Source organism: Podarcis muralis, chromosome 2, assembly GCF_964188315.1.
Source record: "Podarcis muralis chromosome 2, rPodMur119.hap1.1, whole genome shotgun sequence".
NCBI classification, from domain to species: Eukaryota; Metazoa; Chordata; class Lepidosauria; order Squamata; family Lacertidae; genus Podarcis; species Podarcis muralis.
In genome coordinates this window covers 114165413-114182805 of record NC_135656.1, presented here as the reverse complement: position 1 = coordinate 114182805, position 17393 = coordinate 114165413, and the positions used below count along the sequence as shown (strand labels likewise).

The 17393-nt window shown below is 41.1% G+C and overlaps 1 protein-coding gene across 1 annotated transcript in view; it reads left to right on the top strand.

Moving 5' to 3' along the window:
* Positions 1-17393, top strand: part of LOC114592269 (uncharacterized) — a 37002-nt gene that overhangs the window by 935 nt on the left and 18674 nt on the right. The window contains 3 exon segments of the mRNA XM_077923067.1: positions 1113-1299; positions 7049-8575; positions 13962-13968. Coding sequence (XP_077779193.1) covers positions 1200-1299; positions 7049-8575; positions 13962-13968 — 1634 coding nt within the window. The 5' untranslated portion in view covers positions 1113-1199.

Below are 17393 nucleotides of genomic sequence, written 5' to 3'. Positions count from 1 at the left end.
GCAGTATAGAAATGTAAATAGTAGCAGTAAAATTAGGAAGCCCTGTTCAAGGGGGAGGTTGAGACAGAGTCTCTGACCAGCAATGTATACCAGGACATGCTTAGGATGGAATATTATTATTATTATTTTATTATTAATTCATTACTTGCACCCTGTCTATCTGACTGTGTTGCCTCAGCCACTCTGGGCAGCTTCCAACAAAATAAAAACATTAAAACATCAAAAACTTCCCTGTACAGTGGTACCTCAGGTTAAGTACTTAATTCCTTAAGTACTTAGTCCGTACTTAACCTGAAACTCTCCTTAACCTGAAGCACCACTTTAACTAACTGGGTCTCCTGCTGCTGCCGCGCCGCTGGAGCATGATTTCTGTTCTCATCCTGAAGTAAAGTTCTTAACCTGAAGCTCTATTTCTGGGTTTGCGGAGTCGGTAACCTGAAGCGTATGTAACCTGACGTACGACTGTACAGGGCTGCCATCGGAGGTCTTCCAGTTTGGCCTTTGATTTTTCAAGAAATGCCCTCTTTAAGGAATCTGCTCTTTAAGGAGCAGTGCTCCAAAGTGCTTATCTTGTGAACTTGCCGTCTAAGTTGTTTACTCCTGACCAAAGCTCCTGTTTCCCAAAGGGACAGGAGGGGGAGCAGAGGAGGAAACGGATGGGTTTGAAGGCTCCTTCCACAAGCCACCTCTCTCCCCTGAGCAACAAGAGCAAAGGGTGTTTGCAGGGCAGGAGGACAGAGGAGGAGGCAGCGAGGGCAGAGGGACGAGTGGGCGGATCCCCCGCCTCTCCGAGGGGGTCCAGATGCAAGCAAGGGGCTTCCTTCTTCTCCATGCAAGGGCCACCCATGTATTCAGAGCAGTCCTTTGCAGATTAACTCTTAAGTTCCAAGGGATCTACTCTCAGGCCACTAATGTGCATACCATGCCAGCCTTAGGAAGGGAGATGGGACAGGCAGGTGAAAGGAATTTGCAAGGGTGTTTGAAAATGGGTGGAGGATCTTGGGAAGGGGGTCCCCAGTTGGGGCTTCTCCAGGGGCAGCAGAATGTCTTGGGCAGGAGAATCCCGGCAGGGGCTCTCAGACTCCCTTGGCTTCTTCTTCCCTCCCTCCCAGGAAGCTGCAACTTGCTCTGGCTTCTGCGCTCCTCAGGAAGCTGAACCTGCAAACCTAGCTGAGACTGAACCTGCAACCCTGGCCAGGATGGAAGGAGGAAGATGGACGGGTGACCTGGTCAGGCCCTCTCCCGCATCCCTCCCCACAACCTCTGAGCATTCCCTCCCAGGACCCTTGGAGAAATCTGGTGAGTTCCAGGGGAGAGGAGATGGGGACAGGGATAGATGGAAGGTGGATGGAGAAAGAGGAAAAGATGGAGAGGAGACAAATGGAAGGAAGTTCCTGGCAGGAAGAAGGAAGGGGTGAGGCCTTCTCCGAAGCAGCTCTTTGTTTCTTGAATCCCTTTCATAAAGTAGTGGGGGCAAATTTTCTTCCTCCAGGATTTTAAATCTTAGGAGTTACAGTGGTACCTCGGGACTCAAACTTAATTGTTCCAGAAGTCTTCCAAAACCAAAGCGTTCCTAAACCAAGGCATGTTTCCCCATAGAAAGTAATGCATTAATCCGTTCCAGACTTTTAAAAACAACCCCTAAAACAGCACTGTAACATGAATGTTACTATCAAACAAGACCATTGATCCATAAAAAGAAAGCAATAATCAATGTTCTGTACCATAAAATAAATAAGACAGCATTGTAGATGAAAAAAATTAAAATTAATTTTTTTTGTACCTGCACTGATTATAGTCATTGATTAAATGGGGGGCTTTTATGCCTTTCCACAGTCAATCTATAAATCAATCATAAAACAAAAACAAGCCTCAGTCAAAAATGAAAAAGCCACAAAAACACAAAAAATAGGAAAAAACTAAAGCAGCAAATGTCACCTCAGAACACTGCAGCCAGGAATGGCTTGAATATTGATGGGGGCGGAGGAGCTTAAATTAGCTGTGCAAGGGAACAAATGGGATGAAAAAAAACTTGATTACGATGGAGACAACTTAAATTAGCTGCTCAAGGGTAAAACGGAATGAAAAAAAGCCTTAAATAGCATGGTGGGCACTTAAATTTGCTGCGCAACAGTAAAAATAGAAGCTCAGGGGCACGTTTGGTTTCTGAGGCAAACTTCAAAAACAGGAGCACCTATTTCTGGGTTTGCAAATGATGAATCAACAGAAGCATAGTCAATCTATAGACTTCCCTCTTTTTTTGAAATATTTTTATTGTTTTTTACAAATACAAGTTTCTATCAAAGACATTTTTCTAATCATTTCATGAGATTCTCTGAATCACATGACTTCGCTCCATCCCTTTCATGGGTCCTTATATTAATTTTTCCAAAACTACATACAGTGGTACCTCCGTTTGCAAACGGGATCCGTTAAGGACCCCAGACAGATCCCTAGTTTTTTGCAAACCGGAGGACCGCTTCTGTACACGCACGCGGCGCAATAGAGTGTTTCTACGCATGCGAGCGGCGAAACCCGTAAAAATACCAGAGGGTTACGTAACACGGGGTACCACTGTATAGATACATTCTCCACAGTTTTCATTTATCTAAACTGTCCATAAACTTATTTACAAGTGATTCCTAAAGTCCAGCTAACGTTTTGATTTGCTTGCAGTAATCTCATAGGTAAATTATAAAATTTCCCCATTCTTTTTTAAAGTCCTTGTTTTCTTGATTCCTGAGTCTCGTGGCTAACTTTGCCATTTCGGCAGAGTCCAGCAGTTTGGCTTGCCATTCTTCCCTAGTTGGGATTATTGCATCTTTTCGTCGTTGGGATAATAACATCTGTGCAGCTGTTGTCGCATACATAGTCTTTCCTGGTCTTTTGCGATCTCAGTACCTGTAATTCCAAATAAATATGCTTCTACATTCTTAACAAACATTATTTTAAACATTTTTTCCCAATTCATTATATTTGTTGTTGTTGTTTAGCCGTTTAGTCGTGTCCAACTTTTCATGACCCCATGGACCAGAGCACGCCAGGCACTTCTGTCTTCCACTGCTTCCCGCAGTTTCGTCAAACTCATGCTGGTAGTTTCGTGAACACTATCCAACCATCTCGTCCTCTGTTGTCCCCTTCTCCTTGGGCCCCCATCTTTCCCAACATTAGGGTCTTTTCCAGGGAGTCTTCTCTTCTCATGAGGTGGCCAAAGTATTGGAGCCTCAGCTTCAGGATCTGTCCTTCCAGTGAGCACTCAGGGCTGATTTCCTTAAGAATGGATAGGTTTGATCTTCTTTCAGTCCATGGGACTCTCAAGAGTCTCCTCCAACACCATAATTTAAAGGCATCAATTCTTCGGCGAACAGCTTTCTTTATGGTCCACCTTTCACTTCCATACATCACTACTGAGAAAACCATAGCTTTTACTGTACGGACCTTTGTTGGCAAGGTGATGTCTCTACTTTTTCATTATATACCATTTCCCAAAATGATACTGTTATCTTACATGACCACCACATATAGCAAACGGTACCCACTTCCTCTTTACACTTCCCTCAGATATTTGAACTTTCTCTATACATTTTAGATAACTTACTAGGAGTCAAATACCACCAGTACATCATTTTCATGTAGTTTTCTTTCAATGTACAGCAAGCTGTGAATTTCAGATCTGTTTTCCAAAGCCTCTCCCAATCTGCCATTTGTATGTTATGTCCTAAGTCCCTTTTCCATTTCGTCATAACTGATTTGACCTCTTCATCTTTTGTATACCGTTCTAGGAGCAAGTTACACATTTTAGACAGATCTTTTTATGTTACTTCCTAAGAGTTCATTTTGAAATTGTGATGTCTCTTAACTAAAACCTTTCTTTTTGTCTATCTTAAAGATATCGTTTAGTTGATAGTACTGTAACCAGTCAGTTAAAGCTTCCCTTATCTCTTCAAAATCTTTTAATTTCAGTTGGTTTTCAACTTCAGTTAACAGCTCTCTATAAGTCACCCGATTACTTCTCATATTCATTTTTTTTCAGAGATATTACTTCCAAGGGGGAAAGCTACCAGTGTGTTTTTTACTCAAGCAAATTTTTATACTTCTCCCATACCCTACAAATTGGTTTTCTTACTATATGATTCTTAAAAGCTCTAAAAACCTTGGCCTTTTCCTACCATAAATATGCATGCTATCCATTATTTGTGTTCTTCCAGATCTAAAATACAGTATCTGTGTTTTCCATTCCCGGTTCTAGCAGATATAGGATGCTTCATAATAAAGTTTTGTAATGGTTATAGGGGTTGTTCGTGCGTAAGTTGCCGTCACTCCTGGCTAGGTTGCCTGGTTAAACCTTTTCTGTCTGGACAGCCCTTCACTTCGTGGCTGTTTCAGTCGCTAGCAGAATCCGTCAGTGGGCGTTTCTTGAACCTCTTCCAGCAAAGAAGTTCTTTGACGCCAAGTCTCTGCCTACTCTCCCTGCACGGAAGTCTTCTGCGCAGGGTGGGTGTGGGCAGCGGAGGACCTGTTCTCTCCCCGCTGGTCTCTGGCGAGGAGTCCTGGAGCCCCCTCGCCGATTCCCCCATCTGCCCCCCTTTATCCCTGGTGTTACGCTGATTTCCTTCCCCAGCCGATGAGCTGCCTCTCTCCCTGCTGGGCCCTTCTCCAGCATCGCTTGGGAGCCTTGCCTCCGCCTCTAGCTCCAATGGCAGTTCCCTGACAAGTTTCAAATCCGGCAGGGCGAAACCTCCTCTCTCTCTCTTACATCTGTTAATAATTTATTTTTTATACTTGATTTCGTCCCTTGTCAGATAAACCTAGATATATCTTCTTGCCATTTTTCAAAGCATCCTGCGTTGCCTATTGCCAGGACTGATTGGAATAAAAATAACATTTTTGGCAATACATTCATTTTTATTACTGATATTCTTCCCCAAAATGATAAATTCATTCTTCCCCATATCTCTAAAGCTCTTTTTATTTCTTTCCACTCATTCTTGTAATTGTCTTTAAAAATATTAATATTCTTAGCTGTCAAACAAATACCTCAGTATTTGACTTTGTTATGTATAACTAACTCTGTTTTCTGTTGTAATTCCTTTTGATCTTCCTCTATTGTGTTTTTTTTACCAAAAACTTAGTCTTATTCTTGTTTAGTTTAAAGCCTCCGGCCTGCCCGAAGTCCTGTATCTTTTCTACCACCTTCGGTGGAGTATTTTTGGGATCCACTATAATTACAATTAGGGACGCGGGTGGCGCTGTGGGTTAAAGCCTCAGCGCCTAGGGCTTGCCGATCGAAAGGTCGGCGGTTCGAATCCCCGCGGCGGGGTGCGCTCCCGTTGCTCGGTCCCAGCGCCTGCCAACCTAGCAGTTTGAAAGCACCCCCGGGTGCAAGTAGATAAATAGGGACCGCTTACCAGCGGGAAGGTAAACGGCGTTTCCGTGTGCGGCTCTGGCTCGCCAGAGCAGCTTTGTCACGCTGGCCACGTGACCCGGAAGTGTCTCCGGACAGCGCTGGCCCCCGGCCTCTTGAGTGAGATGGGCGCACCAACCCCAGAGTCTGGCAAGACTGGCCCGTACGGGCAGGGGTACCTTTACCTTTACCTTTATAATTACAATTACTGTAAAAGCTTTTAATTTATATGCTTTATTTTCTACTGTTATTCCTGTAATTAATTTCTCCACTTTTTCTCTCTCACCAGGGCCTCTAATACCAAAATAAATAATAATGGTGATAGGGTATCCTTGTCTTGTCCCCTTCATTATTTTACACTTTTCTGTTATAACCTTATTAACAATCAGCATAGACTGTTGGTAAAAATAAATTGCTTCCCCATAATTCATTTTTTCTTTTATATTTTTCATAAAAGCCCATGAAACATTATCAAAAGCCTTTTCAGCATCTATAAACATTAAGGCCACTTTTTCTCATTTCTTACTTTCAAATATTCAATAATATCAATTATATTCCTTATATTCTCCTTCATCTGACGTCCTGGTAGAAAGCAGGCCTGCTTGTGATGAATTTTTTCTGCTAAAACACCTTTTATTCTATTGCCCAAGATATGAGCAATAGTCTAAATGGATTTCTATGGACTTCCATCCTACAGGAGTGATGGCCAACAACTTGGATAGCTTGAAAAAGAGGATTAGACTGAAAGCACAGGAAGGCAGGGGGCTCTTGTACTCAAATCCTGCTTGCTGGTTTACTGCAGGCATTTAGTTGACCACTGTGAGAACAGGATGCTGGACTAGGGGGGCCTTTGCTCAATCGAACAGGCTCTTCTTATGTTCTAATACAGGCATTCCCAAACTTGGCCCTCCAGATGTTTTGGGACTACAACTCCCAATGTCCCTAGCTAACAGGATCAGTGGTCAGGGATGATGGGAATTGTAGTCCCAAAACATCTGGAGGGCCAAGTTTGGGGATGCCTGTTCTAATATATTGCAATATTTTTACAGTTACATGTGGCATAGTAACACAAAAGTTTTACTTCTTAGTCATAGGAGAGACTGCTATTCAAGCCTGTGATCATTTCCTCCCTGGAAAAAGAGAAATACTGTGGTACCTCGGGTTACATACGCTTCAGGTTACATATGCTTCAGGTTACAGACTCTGCTCACCCAGAAATAGTGCTTCAGGTTAAGAACTTTGCTTCAGGATGAGAACAGAAATCGTGCTCCGGCGGTGAAGGCCCCATTAGCTAAAATGCTGCTTCAGCATAAGAACAGTTTCAGGTTAAGTACGGACCTCCAGAACGAATTAAGTACTTAACCCGAGGTACCACTGTACAGAGATGTGTCTAAGAAGCCAGTTCCACCATAAATTATAACATAAATGCATTTTATTAAGAGAATGGAGTGATCATGTCTCATTCTTGCCATTATCACATCTACATTCCTAGAAGTTTGGAACGTAAGAGAGGACAGTGGAGAATGGAGACTGTTAAAATAAGAGACAGTGCATATTGGGATTGACGTGTTTTTTAGTTCCTTTCTTTTCTTTCTTGAAAGTCTTAACAGGATTCTCCCCACCCCGCCCCCCACTCCCAAACAGGTGAGGAAGATGATGGCCAGAATTCTATGGAGTCATCTGTGAAATCATTGGGAAGAACAAAGAAACAGTTTAAATGCCTGGAGTGTGGGATGTGCTTTAGTCACAGTGGAAGACTGAGAAGACACCAACAAACTCATACAGGGGATAAACCATTTGCATGTATTGAATGTGGAAAGTGCTTCAGTCGATATGGAACACTTAGAATGCACCAACGAACTCATACAGGGGATAAACCATTTAAATGTATTGAATGTGGAAAGAGCTTCATTAAAAGTGGAGCACTTAGAAGACACCAACAAACTCACACGGGGGAGAAACCATTTCAATGTATTGAATGTGGAAAGAGTTTCAGTGAAAGTGGAGCACTTAGAATACACCAACGAACTCACACAGGGGAGAAACCATTTGCATGTATTGAATGTGGAAAGTGCTTCAGTCTAAACGGAACACTTAGAAAACACCAAAAAACTCACACGGGGGAGAAACCATTTGAATGTATTGAATGTGGAAAGAGCTTCAGTCTAAACGGAGCACTTAGAATACACCAACGAACTCACACAGGGGATAAACCATTTAAATGTATTGAATGTGGAAAGAGTTTCAGTGAAAGTGGAGCACTTAGAAGACACCAAAAAACTCACACGGGGGAGAAACCATTTCAATGTATTGAATGTGGAAAGATCTTCAGTCGATATGAAGCACTTAGAATACACCAACGAACTCACACAGGGGAGAAACCATTTAAATGTATTGAATGTGGAAAGAGCTTCAGTGGAAGTGGAACACTTAGAAGACACCAACTAACTCACACGGGGGAGAAACCATTTAAATGTATTGAATGTGGAAAGAGTTTCAGTCTAAATGGAACACTTAGAATACACCAACTAACTCACACAGGGGAGAAACCATTTGCATGTATTGAATGTGGAAAGTGCTTCAGTCTAAACGGAACACTTAGAAAACACCAAAAAACTCACACGGGGGAGAAACCATTTGAATGTATTGAATGTGGAAAGAGCTTCAGTCTAAACGGAGCACTTAGAATACACCAACGAACTCACACAGGGGATAAACCATTTAAATGTATTTAATGTGGAAAGAGTTTCAGTGAAAGTGGAGCACTTAGAAGACACCAAAAAACTCACACGGGGGAGAAACCATTTCAATGTATTGAATGTGGAAAGATCTTCAGTCGATATGAAGCACTTAGAATACACCAACGAACTCACACAGGGGAGAAACCATTTAAATGTATTGAATGTGGAAAGAGCTTCAGTGGAAGTGGAACACTTAGAAGACACCAACTAACTCACACGGGGGAGAAACCATTTAAATGTATTGAATGTGGAAAGAGTTTCAGTCTAAATGGAACACTTAGAATACACCAACTAACTCACACAGGGGAGAAACCATTTAAATGTATTGAATGTGGAAAGATCTTCAGTCGATATGAAACACTTAGAATGCACCAACGAACTCACATTGGGGAGAAACCATTTAAATGTATTGAATGTGGAAAGTGCTTCAGTCTTTCTGAAAGCCTTAGAAAACATCAACGAACTCACGGGGGAGACACCATTTAAATGTATTGAATGTGGAAAGTGCTTCAGTCTTTCTGAAAGCCTTAGAAAACACCAACGAACTCACACAGGAGAAACCATTTAAATGTACTGAATGTGGAAAGAATGTGGAAAGCTTCAGTCCATATCGACACCTTATAAGACACCAACCTCAGCTGCAGTAGAGCACTTAGAATACACCAACTATTTTTTTTAAAATAATATTTATTAAAGTTTTAAAGGTTACAAAAGGAAAAAAGAGAAAACACCAAATTAAGCAAAAAACAAGACAATACATCACAACAAGTAAAAACAAACAAAAGAAAAAAGAAAAAACAAACAAAAGAAAAAACAAAAAAAACAAATCAAACCTTCCCACTACTTATCTTTCATTTGCTTGTTTCCTTGACCTCCTCGCACCTCCCTTTTTTGTATTCTAGTTGAGTTAGATATTTCAGCAAATCCTTTCCATCTTTGTTTTTATCCTAATAATTTACCTTAATATACTGTAATTTTACATTCTTCCAGGATATGCCTGGAAGCGAAAGGAAAGTCCAATGCTGTAAAGAAAAATATTGCATAGGAACCTGGAATGTAAGAACCATGAATCTGGGTAAGTTGGAGGTGGTCAAAAGTGAGATGGCAAGAATAAATATTGACATCCTGGGCATCAGTGAACTAAAATGGACGGGAATGGGTGAATTCAGTTCGGATGACCATCATATCTACTACTGTGGGCAAGAAACCCGTAAAAGAAATGGAGTGGCCCTCATAGTCAACAAAAGAGTGGCGAAGGCTGTACTGTATCAAAAATGATAGAATGATCTCGATACGAATCCAAGGCAGACCTTTTAACATCACAGTAATCCAAGTTTATGCACCAACTACTGGTGCTGAAGAAACTGAAATTGACCAATTCTATGAAGACTTACAACACCTTACAGAAGTGAAACCAAAGAAGGATGTTCTTCTCATCATAGGGGATTGGAATGCTAAAGTAGGGAGTCAAGAGATAAAAGGAACAACTGGCAAGTTTGGCCTTGGAGATCAAAATGAAGCAGGGCAAAGGCTAATAGAGTTCTGTCAAGAGAACAAGCTGGTCATCACAAACACGCTTTTCCAACAACACAAGAGACGACTCTACACATGGACATCACCAGATGGGCAGCATCGAAATCAGATTGATTATATTCTCTGCAGCCAAAGATGGAGAAGTTCTATACAGTCAGCAAAAACAAGACCTGGAGCTGACTGTGGCTCAGATCAACAGCTTCTTATAGCAAAATTCAAGCTTAAACTGAAGAAAGTAGGAAAAACCACTGGGCCGGTAAGATACAATCTAAGTCAAATCCCTTATGAATACATAGTAGAAGTGAGGAACAGGTTTAAGGATTTAGATCTGGTGGACAGAGTGCCTGAAAAAACTATGAATGGAGGCTCATAACATTATACAGGAGGCAGCAACGAAAACCATCCCAATGAAAAGGAAATGCAAGAAAGCAAAGTGGCTGTCCAATGAGGCCTTACAAATAGCAAGGGAGAGAAGGCAAGCAAAATGCGAGGGAGATGGTGAAAGATACAGGAAATTGAATGCAGATCTCCAAAGAATAGCAAGGAGAGACAAGAAGACCTTCTTAAACGAGCAATGCAAAGAAATAGAGGAAAGCAATAGAATGGGAAGAACCAGAGATCTGTTCAAGAAAATTGGAGATATGAAAGGAACATTTCGTACAAACATTTCCATAATAAAGGACAAAAGTGGAAAGGACCTAACAGAAGCAGAAGACATCAAGAAGAGGTGGCAAGAATACACAGAGGAATTATACCAGAAAGAAATGGATGTCCCGTATAGCCCAGGTAGTGTGGTTGCTGACCTTGAGCCAGACATCGTGGAAAGTGAAGTCAAATGGGCCTTAGAAAGCACTGCAAATAACAAGGCCAGTGGAAGTGATGGTATTCCAGCTGAACTATTTAAAATTTTAAAAGATGATGCTGTTAAGGTGCTACACTCAATATGCCAGCAAGTTTGGAAAACTCAGCAGTGGCCAGAAGATTGGAGAAGATCAGTCTACATCCCAATTCCAAAGAAGGGCAGTGCCAAAGAATGCTCCAACTACCGCACAATTGCACTCATTTCACATGCTAGCAAGGTTATGCTTAAAATTCTACAAGGAAGGCTCAAGCAGTGTGTGGACCGAGAACTCCCAGAAGTGCAAGCTGGATTTAGAAGAGGCAGAGGAACCAGAAAACAAATTGCAAACATGCGCTGGATTATGGAGAAAGCTAGAGAGTTCCAGAAAGACATCTACTTCTGCTTCATTGACTATGCAAAAGCCTTTGACTGTGTCGACCACAGCAAACTATGGCAAGTTCTTAAAGAAATGGGAGTGCCAGATCTGTCTCCTGAGAAATCTCTATGTGGGACAAGAAGCTACAGTTAGAACTGGATATGGAACAACTGATTGGTCCAAAATTGGGAAAGGAGTACGACAAGGCTGTATTTTGTCTCCCTGCTTATTTAATTTATATGCAGAATACATCATGCGAAAGGCTGGGCTGGATGAATCTCTAGCCGGAATTAAGATTGCCGGAAGTAATATCAACAACCTCAGATATGCAGGTGACACAACCTTGATGGCAGAAAGTGAGGAGGAATTAAAGAACCTTTTAATGAGGGTGAAAGAGGAGAGCGCAAAATATGGTCTGAAGCTCAACATCAAAAAAACGAAGATCATAGCCACTGGTCCCATCACCTCCTGGCAAATAGAAGGGGAAGAAATGGAGGTAGTGAGAGATTTTACTTTCTTGGGCTCAATGATCACTGCAGATGGTGACAGCAGCCACGAAATTAAAAGACGCCTGCTTCTTGGGAGAAGGGCAATGACAGGCCTAGACAGCATCTTGAGAAGTAGAGACATCACCTTGCCAACAAAGGTCTCTCTTAAGGCATTACATGCCGTAAATTTCATACCTGTGGTCCATAACTGTTCCCAGTCAGCCATCATAATGTTGTGTCCAACATCTTGTGCCCATTTAATCATAGCAGATTTCACCGTTTCATCCTGAGTGTTCCATTTCAACAGCAAGTTATACATTCTTGACAAGTTCTTAATTTTGGGATCTAACAGTTCTGTTTCCAATTTTGATTTTTCCACCTGGAAGCTAATTTTCTTGTCCAAATTGTAAGCCTCCATTATTTGGTAATAATGAAGCCAATCTCGCACTTTGTTTTTTAGTTTTTCAAAACTCTGCAGTTTTAATCTATCTCCCTCTTGTTCCAAAATTTCCCAATATTTCGGTCATTTGGCCTCCATATTGAGCTTTTTCTGAGCCTTCGCTTCCATTGGTGACAGCCACCTTGGAGTTTTGTTTTCAGGCAAGTCCTTATATCTTATCCAGACATTAAACAGTGCTTTCCTAACAATATGGTTTTTAAACGCTTTATGTGCTTTGACCTTATCATACCACAAATATGCATGCCACCCAAATACATTATTAAAACCTTCTAAGTCCATAATGTCAGTGTCTTCAAGAAGCAGCCATTCTCTCAGCCAACAAAATGCGGCTGATTCATAATAAAGCTTAAGGTCTGGGAGGGCAAATCCACCTCTTTCTTTATTTTATTTTATTTTATTTTATTAAAAGTAATATTTATTCAAATTTTCAAAAATACAAAAAATCAAAAACATCAACAAAATAACATAAAAGAAGAAAAAAGATAAAACAGAAAAAACAAAAAAGGTATAGATTCAAATTGCATCATCTCATTAGCTTGTGTCTTAGACCTCCTCACACCTCCCTTTTTGTATTCTAATTTGTTCATTATTTCAGCAAATTCTTCCCATACTTCTCAATTTTTATTTAAATAATTTATCTTAGCAATCTTTCTCAATTTACCATTGTTGTCTTTAACTTTATCTTACCTTCAAGACCATAGACTTCAAAAATGAGAATTTAAACCATATTTATACTTAACTCCTTCAAGCCTTTCTGCTAAAGCCAATTGGTTCCTTTCCAGCACAATCTGCTATTTCATTAATATTACACAGAAATAAAAAGATATATAAACAGAGGTTCTCTTCTAATTTTGTCCGTCGTCCCTTCTTCCTGGTTTCGGGTTGTGTCAGTCCTTTCTTCCCTTTAAGTCTTAACCATCAATCCGGTGTTCTGATGTCTGAGGCTCTCAGGTCACTTCCATGTCCCCTCTGCTGGTTTTCTTGTTCCTGTTTATGATAAGACACTTCCTTGTCCCTTGTTGAATTCTTTCGTAGTTTCTTCCCTTTCTCCTTGGGGAGTGGGTCTCTGGGGAATTCCATGCAGTCGTAGTCTCCATTTTCTTTCATCAGGTTGTTCCATTCCCCACAGTCCCACTCCCCTATGCTGATTTTGTAATCCAAGCAATAGTTGTTCCAGAGATACTTATCATTTTGTTTCACAGTCCCACTAGAGCTAAGAATTTCCATAACTCCAAAAACTTGCAGACACTCTTCAAGTTCGATGACTTTAGATCTCTCCCTTTGTAACTTTTGAGGTGCAATCGCAACCTCTTCCATCTTCCACTGCCCTTGGACTTGCCTTGAGTCAGTTTCCTGAATTGGTTGTAGTGAAGTTTCTTTCTCTTCTTTTCCTGTCAGTTCATACTTTCTGGCTACAGCAGCCATAAAATCCAGCTTTTCATTCATCAAGTTCATATCCTCATGCAGCTGCTGCAGCAAAGCATTCACTTTGCCAAGGGCAGAAGGTGGAATTTCCCTGCTCATTTCTGTTCAAGGTCAAGTATCTGGTCCCACGCTGATTCTCACAGCTGTTATGTCTCCCTGTGGACTGCAGCAAAAAAATTGACAAGCTCCCTCTAGGGGACACAGTTTCTATTTAACGCCCATCTTTAAAATGTATCCAACAAAGGAAAATTTACTTTCAATTTTCTAGTACTTTGTTTCCTTACAATACAAAAAAGCAGAGAGCAACATTAAAGTTAATTTGTTTCTCTTTTATTTCTATCTGTCCAAGAATATTCCGTTTTCTTCAAAGATTACTGTCCTGACGTCCCGTCCCCGGGTTTGGGACGTTGGAAATTTATATTCCTTTACTCTCTTTCTGCAGGGTTAGACGGTCAAAGTTCTTTCCCCCCCCCTTTCCTCCTGTTGTCAAGAGGGTTTTGGTGGTCATGGGTGCAGGAAATTTCAATCTTAAGATCAAATTCCAGGCTATTTAGCTTGTACGATCTTTGCTTCAGTCTGTTTACAAAAAGCGGAAGGCGGACTTCCTGTTTAGACCTTCCCGCTTCGTTACCTAATTCAAAGATTTTTCCTTAGTCAAATCTTCCGTTTTTACTCACGGGTACTTGTTTAGAGTCCAAATGTCATCAGGAAAAAGTCAGCGCTCTCCAGCGATGGCTGTGCGGCTTTCCTCCGTGAAAATAGCAATCGGTCCGCTGCACCGCGCTGCTCGTCCCACTTTGCTCCGGAGCCCCAAAAGGGGGTTTCCTTGCGAGTAGGGGATGCGTTCTTGGTGCTCTGCCGAACCCCACGTCCCCAGGCTTCTCCACCTGGGGTTTCTAGCGGGTCCCCACCTTCGCCGCAGTGGGAAGACCCAGTTTCCACGGAGCCCATTCCTCTGGTCGGAGGAACTCCGCCATTCGCCGATGGTGCTAACCCGGAAGTCCAAATCCACCTGTTTCTTTAGCATCAGTTAATATCTTAAATTTTATTTGAGGCTTCTTGCCCTGCCAGACAAATCTAGAAATATCTCTCTGCCACTTCTTGAAACAATCCATTTTATCCACAATTTGCAATGTTTGAAACAAAAACAGCATCCTTGGCAATACATTCATTTTTATCACAGCAATCCGGCCTAGCAATGATAACTTCAAATTTGATCATATTTCTAGGTAGTGTGGTTGCTGACTTGAGCCAGACATCGTGGAAAGTGAAGTCAAATGTTGGAGCATTCTTTGGCACTGCCCTTCTTTGGGATTGGGATGTAGACTGATCTTCTCCAATCTTCTGGCCACTGCTGAGTTTTCCAAATTTGCTGGCATATTGAGTGTAGCACCTTAACAGCATCATCTTTTAAAATTTTAAATAGTTCAGCTGGAATACCATCACTTCCACTGGCCTTGTTATTTGCAGTGCTTTCTAAGGCCCGTTTGACTTCACTTTCCAGGATGTCTGGCTCAAGGTCAGCAACCACACTACCTGGGGTGTACGAGACATCCATATCTTTCTGGTATAATTCCTCTGTGTATTCTTGCCACCTCTTCTTGATGTCTTCTGCTTCTGTTAGGTCCTTACCACTTTTGTCCTTTATTATGGTAATCTTGTTTTCATCTTATTCAACTTAAATCCCGCTACCTGACCAAATTCTTGAATCAGTTCCAATACTCTTTTGGAACTTTAGATTCTGGCTCCTGTAATGTCAATACCAGATCATTGGCAAATGCTTTCAATTTGTACTGTTTAGCTCCGACTTGTATACCTTTAACCAATGGATCCCTTCTAATCATATTTAAAAGGACCTCCAGGACCGATATAAAAAGCAAAGCGGAAATTGGGCAACCTTGTCGTGTTCCTTTCTCTATCTTAAATTCTTCCGTCACCACATTGTTGACAATTAATTTAGCCTTTTGTTCTGAATAGATTGCACCTATACCATTTCCAAAACCTTGGCCAACCCCCATCCCCTGTAAATTCTTCTTCATAAAACTCCAGGAAATATTGTCAAAGGCTTTCTCCGCGTCCACAAATATCAAAACTGCTTTGGTGTTAATATTCACTTGTAATTTTTCTAAAATGTTAATTATATTCCTCGTATTGTCAGACAAGTGCCTGCCCGGGAGAAAGCCTGCTTGATCTTTATGTATTTCTTCTACTAAAACCTTTTTTAGTCTTTTAGTTATGATATCTGCAAAAATTTTATAATCCACATTGAGCAAAGATATGGGGCGGTAGTTCTTAAGCTGTGCCTTCTCAGACTCTGTTTTCGGTATAAGTGTAATATAAGCTTCCTTCCACAACTCTGGTGCCTTTTTCCCTTCCAATATTTCATTGCAAACTTTCTTTAAAGGTTGTACTAACCATTCTTTCAAGGATCTATAATATCTTGAAGTCAAACCATCCGGCCCTGGAGATTTGCCTAATTGCATGTTCTGATTGGCCCCTTCTACCTCCTGCTCCGTTATTTTGTAATTCAACATTAGCTTATTTTCTTGAGAGATTTTTTTGTAGTCCATTTATTTTCAAAAAACGATCAATGTCCATTTCTTTCTGCGTCTCCTGTGTATATAGTTGTTTAAAGTACCTCTGAAAGCACTTCCTGATCTCCACTGGATTCTGTATATTATTTCCCTCCACTTCCAAATTCGTAATGGTATTGAGTTTTTGTCTCATCTGTTTAATTTTCCATTCTATTTCCTGGTTCATCATTTTCATATATTGTACTTGATATAACTTTATCTCTTTCAGAATCTCCTGTGACTTTGGTTTCACTCTCAGTTTCTTCTCTCCTTCCTTTATTTTCTCCAAAATCTTATCTTTATTTTTCATTTTGCGCTCTCTTCTTAATTGCATTCTGTTGTATCAAAAATCCTCTCATAGCTGCTTTACTTGCGTCCCAGATTACTCTTTTTCAACAGTGGTGTTCATATTTATCTCAAAGTAGTCCCTCAAGGTTTTTTGGGCCTTCTTAGTCACATCTTCGTTCCTAAACAAAGTGTCATTCATCCTCCATCTAAAGGAACCAATTGGTGTTAGTTTCATTTCCATCTTCACAGCATTGTGGTCGGAGCAAGTTTTAGGGCAGATTTCCACTTTTCTAGTCTTCGGAGCCAGCCCTCTAGTTACCCAAATTTGGTCAATTCTTGTCCATGTCATTTTGGCCTCAGAGAAGAAAGTTCCCTCTCTTCCCAAGGGGTTCTTCGTTCTCCAAATGTCAACTAAATCCATATTGTCAGTCATGTCAAAACAAGTTTTTGGTAGTCTACCATACTTAGTAACTACCTGTCTCTGTGCCTTGTCCATATTTGTAGTCACCACTCCATGTCCCCCATCAAAATCATATTGTAATCCATATGGTCCATCAGAGTCTCATGTAACTTCTTAAAAAATTCCGATTTCCCCTCGTTTGGTGGATAGATGCCTACTATCAAAAATTTCTCTCCTTGTGATTGAATTTCAATTGCAACATATCTTCCTTGGTCATCTTTAAATATAAATTTTGGTGATAGGCATAAATTACTACTCCTCTTTTTTAAACTTTGTCTGATGAAATAAATTCATGGCCCAGTCTTTTATTACTCAATACCTTCCTGTGTAGCCTTATCACATGTGTTAGAATACACCAACTAACTTATACGGGGGAGAAACCATTGGAACATGTCTGTACACTCCAGTCTCTAGAAGAAGACCACACCTCTGTACTTCCAGTACAGGACACATGATACACTGAGCTAACATCCGGTGCTCAGTACACTGAATGGACTGCCCCTTTTTCCCAGCAGTACATCTCCAGACAATAACATCCTGTTTTGCATAAAAGCCACTTGCAGCTGGCTTTTGCATTGCTGCTTTTATCCAACAGCGGCTTCATGTAGATGTTGAAAAGCATGGGGAGAGGACGGAACCCTGAGGCACCCCACAAGTGAGAGCTCAGGGATCTGAACACTCATCCCCCAACACCACTCAACCCCCAACAACATTTTCTGAACACGGCCCAAGAGGAAGGAGCGGAACCACTGTATAACAGTGCCTCTAGCTCCCAGGCCCTCTAGACGGTCCAGAAGGATGTTA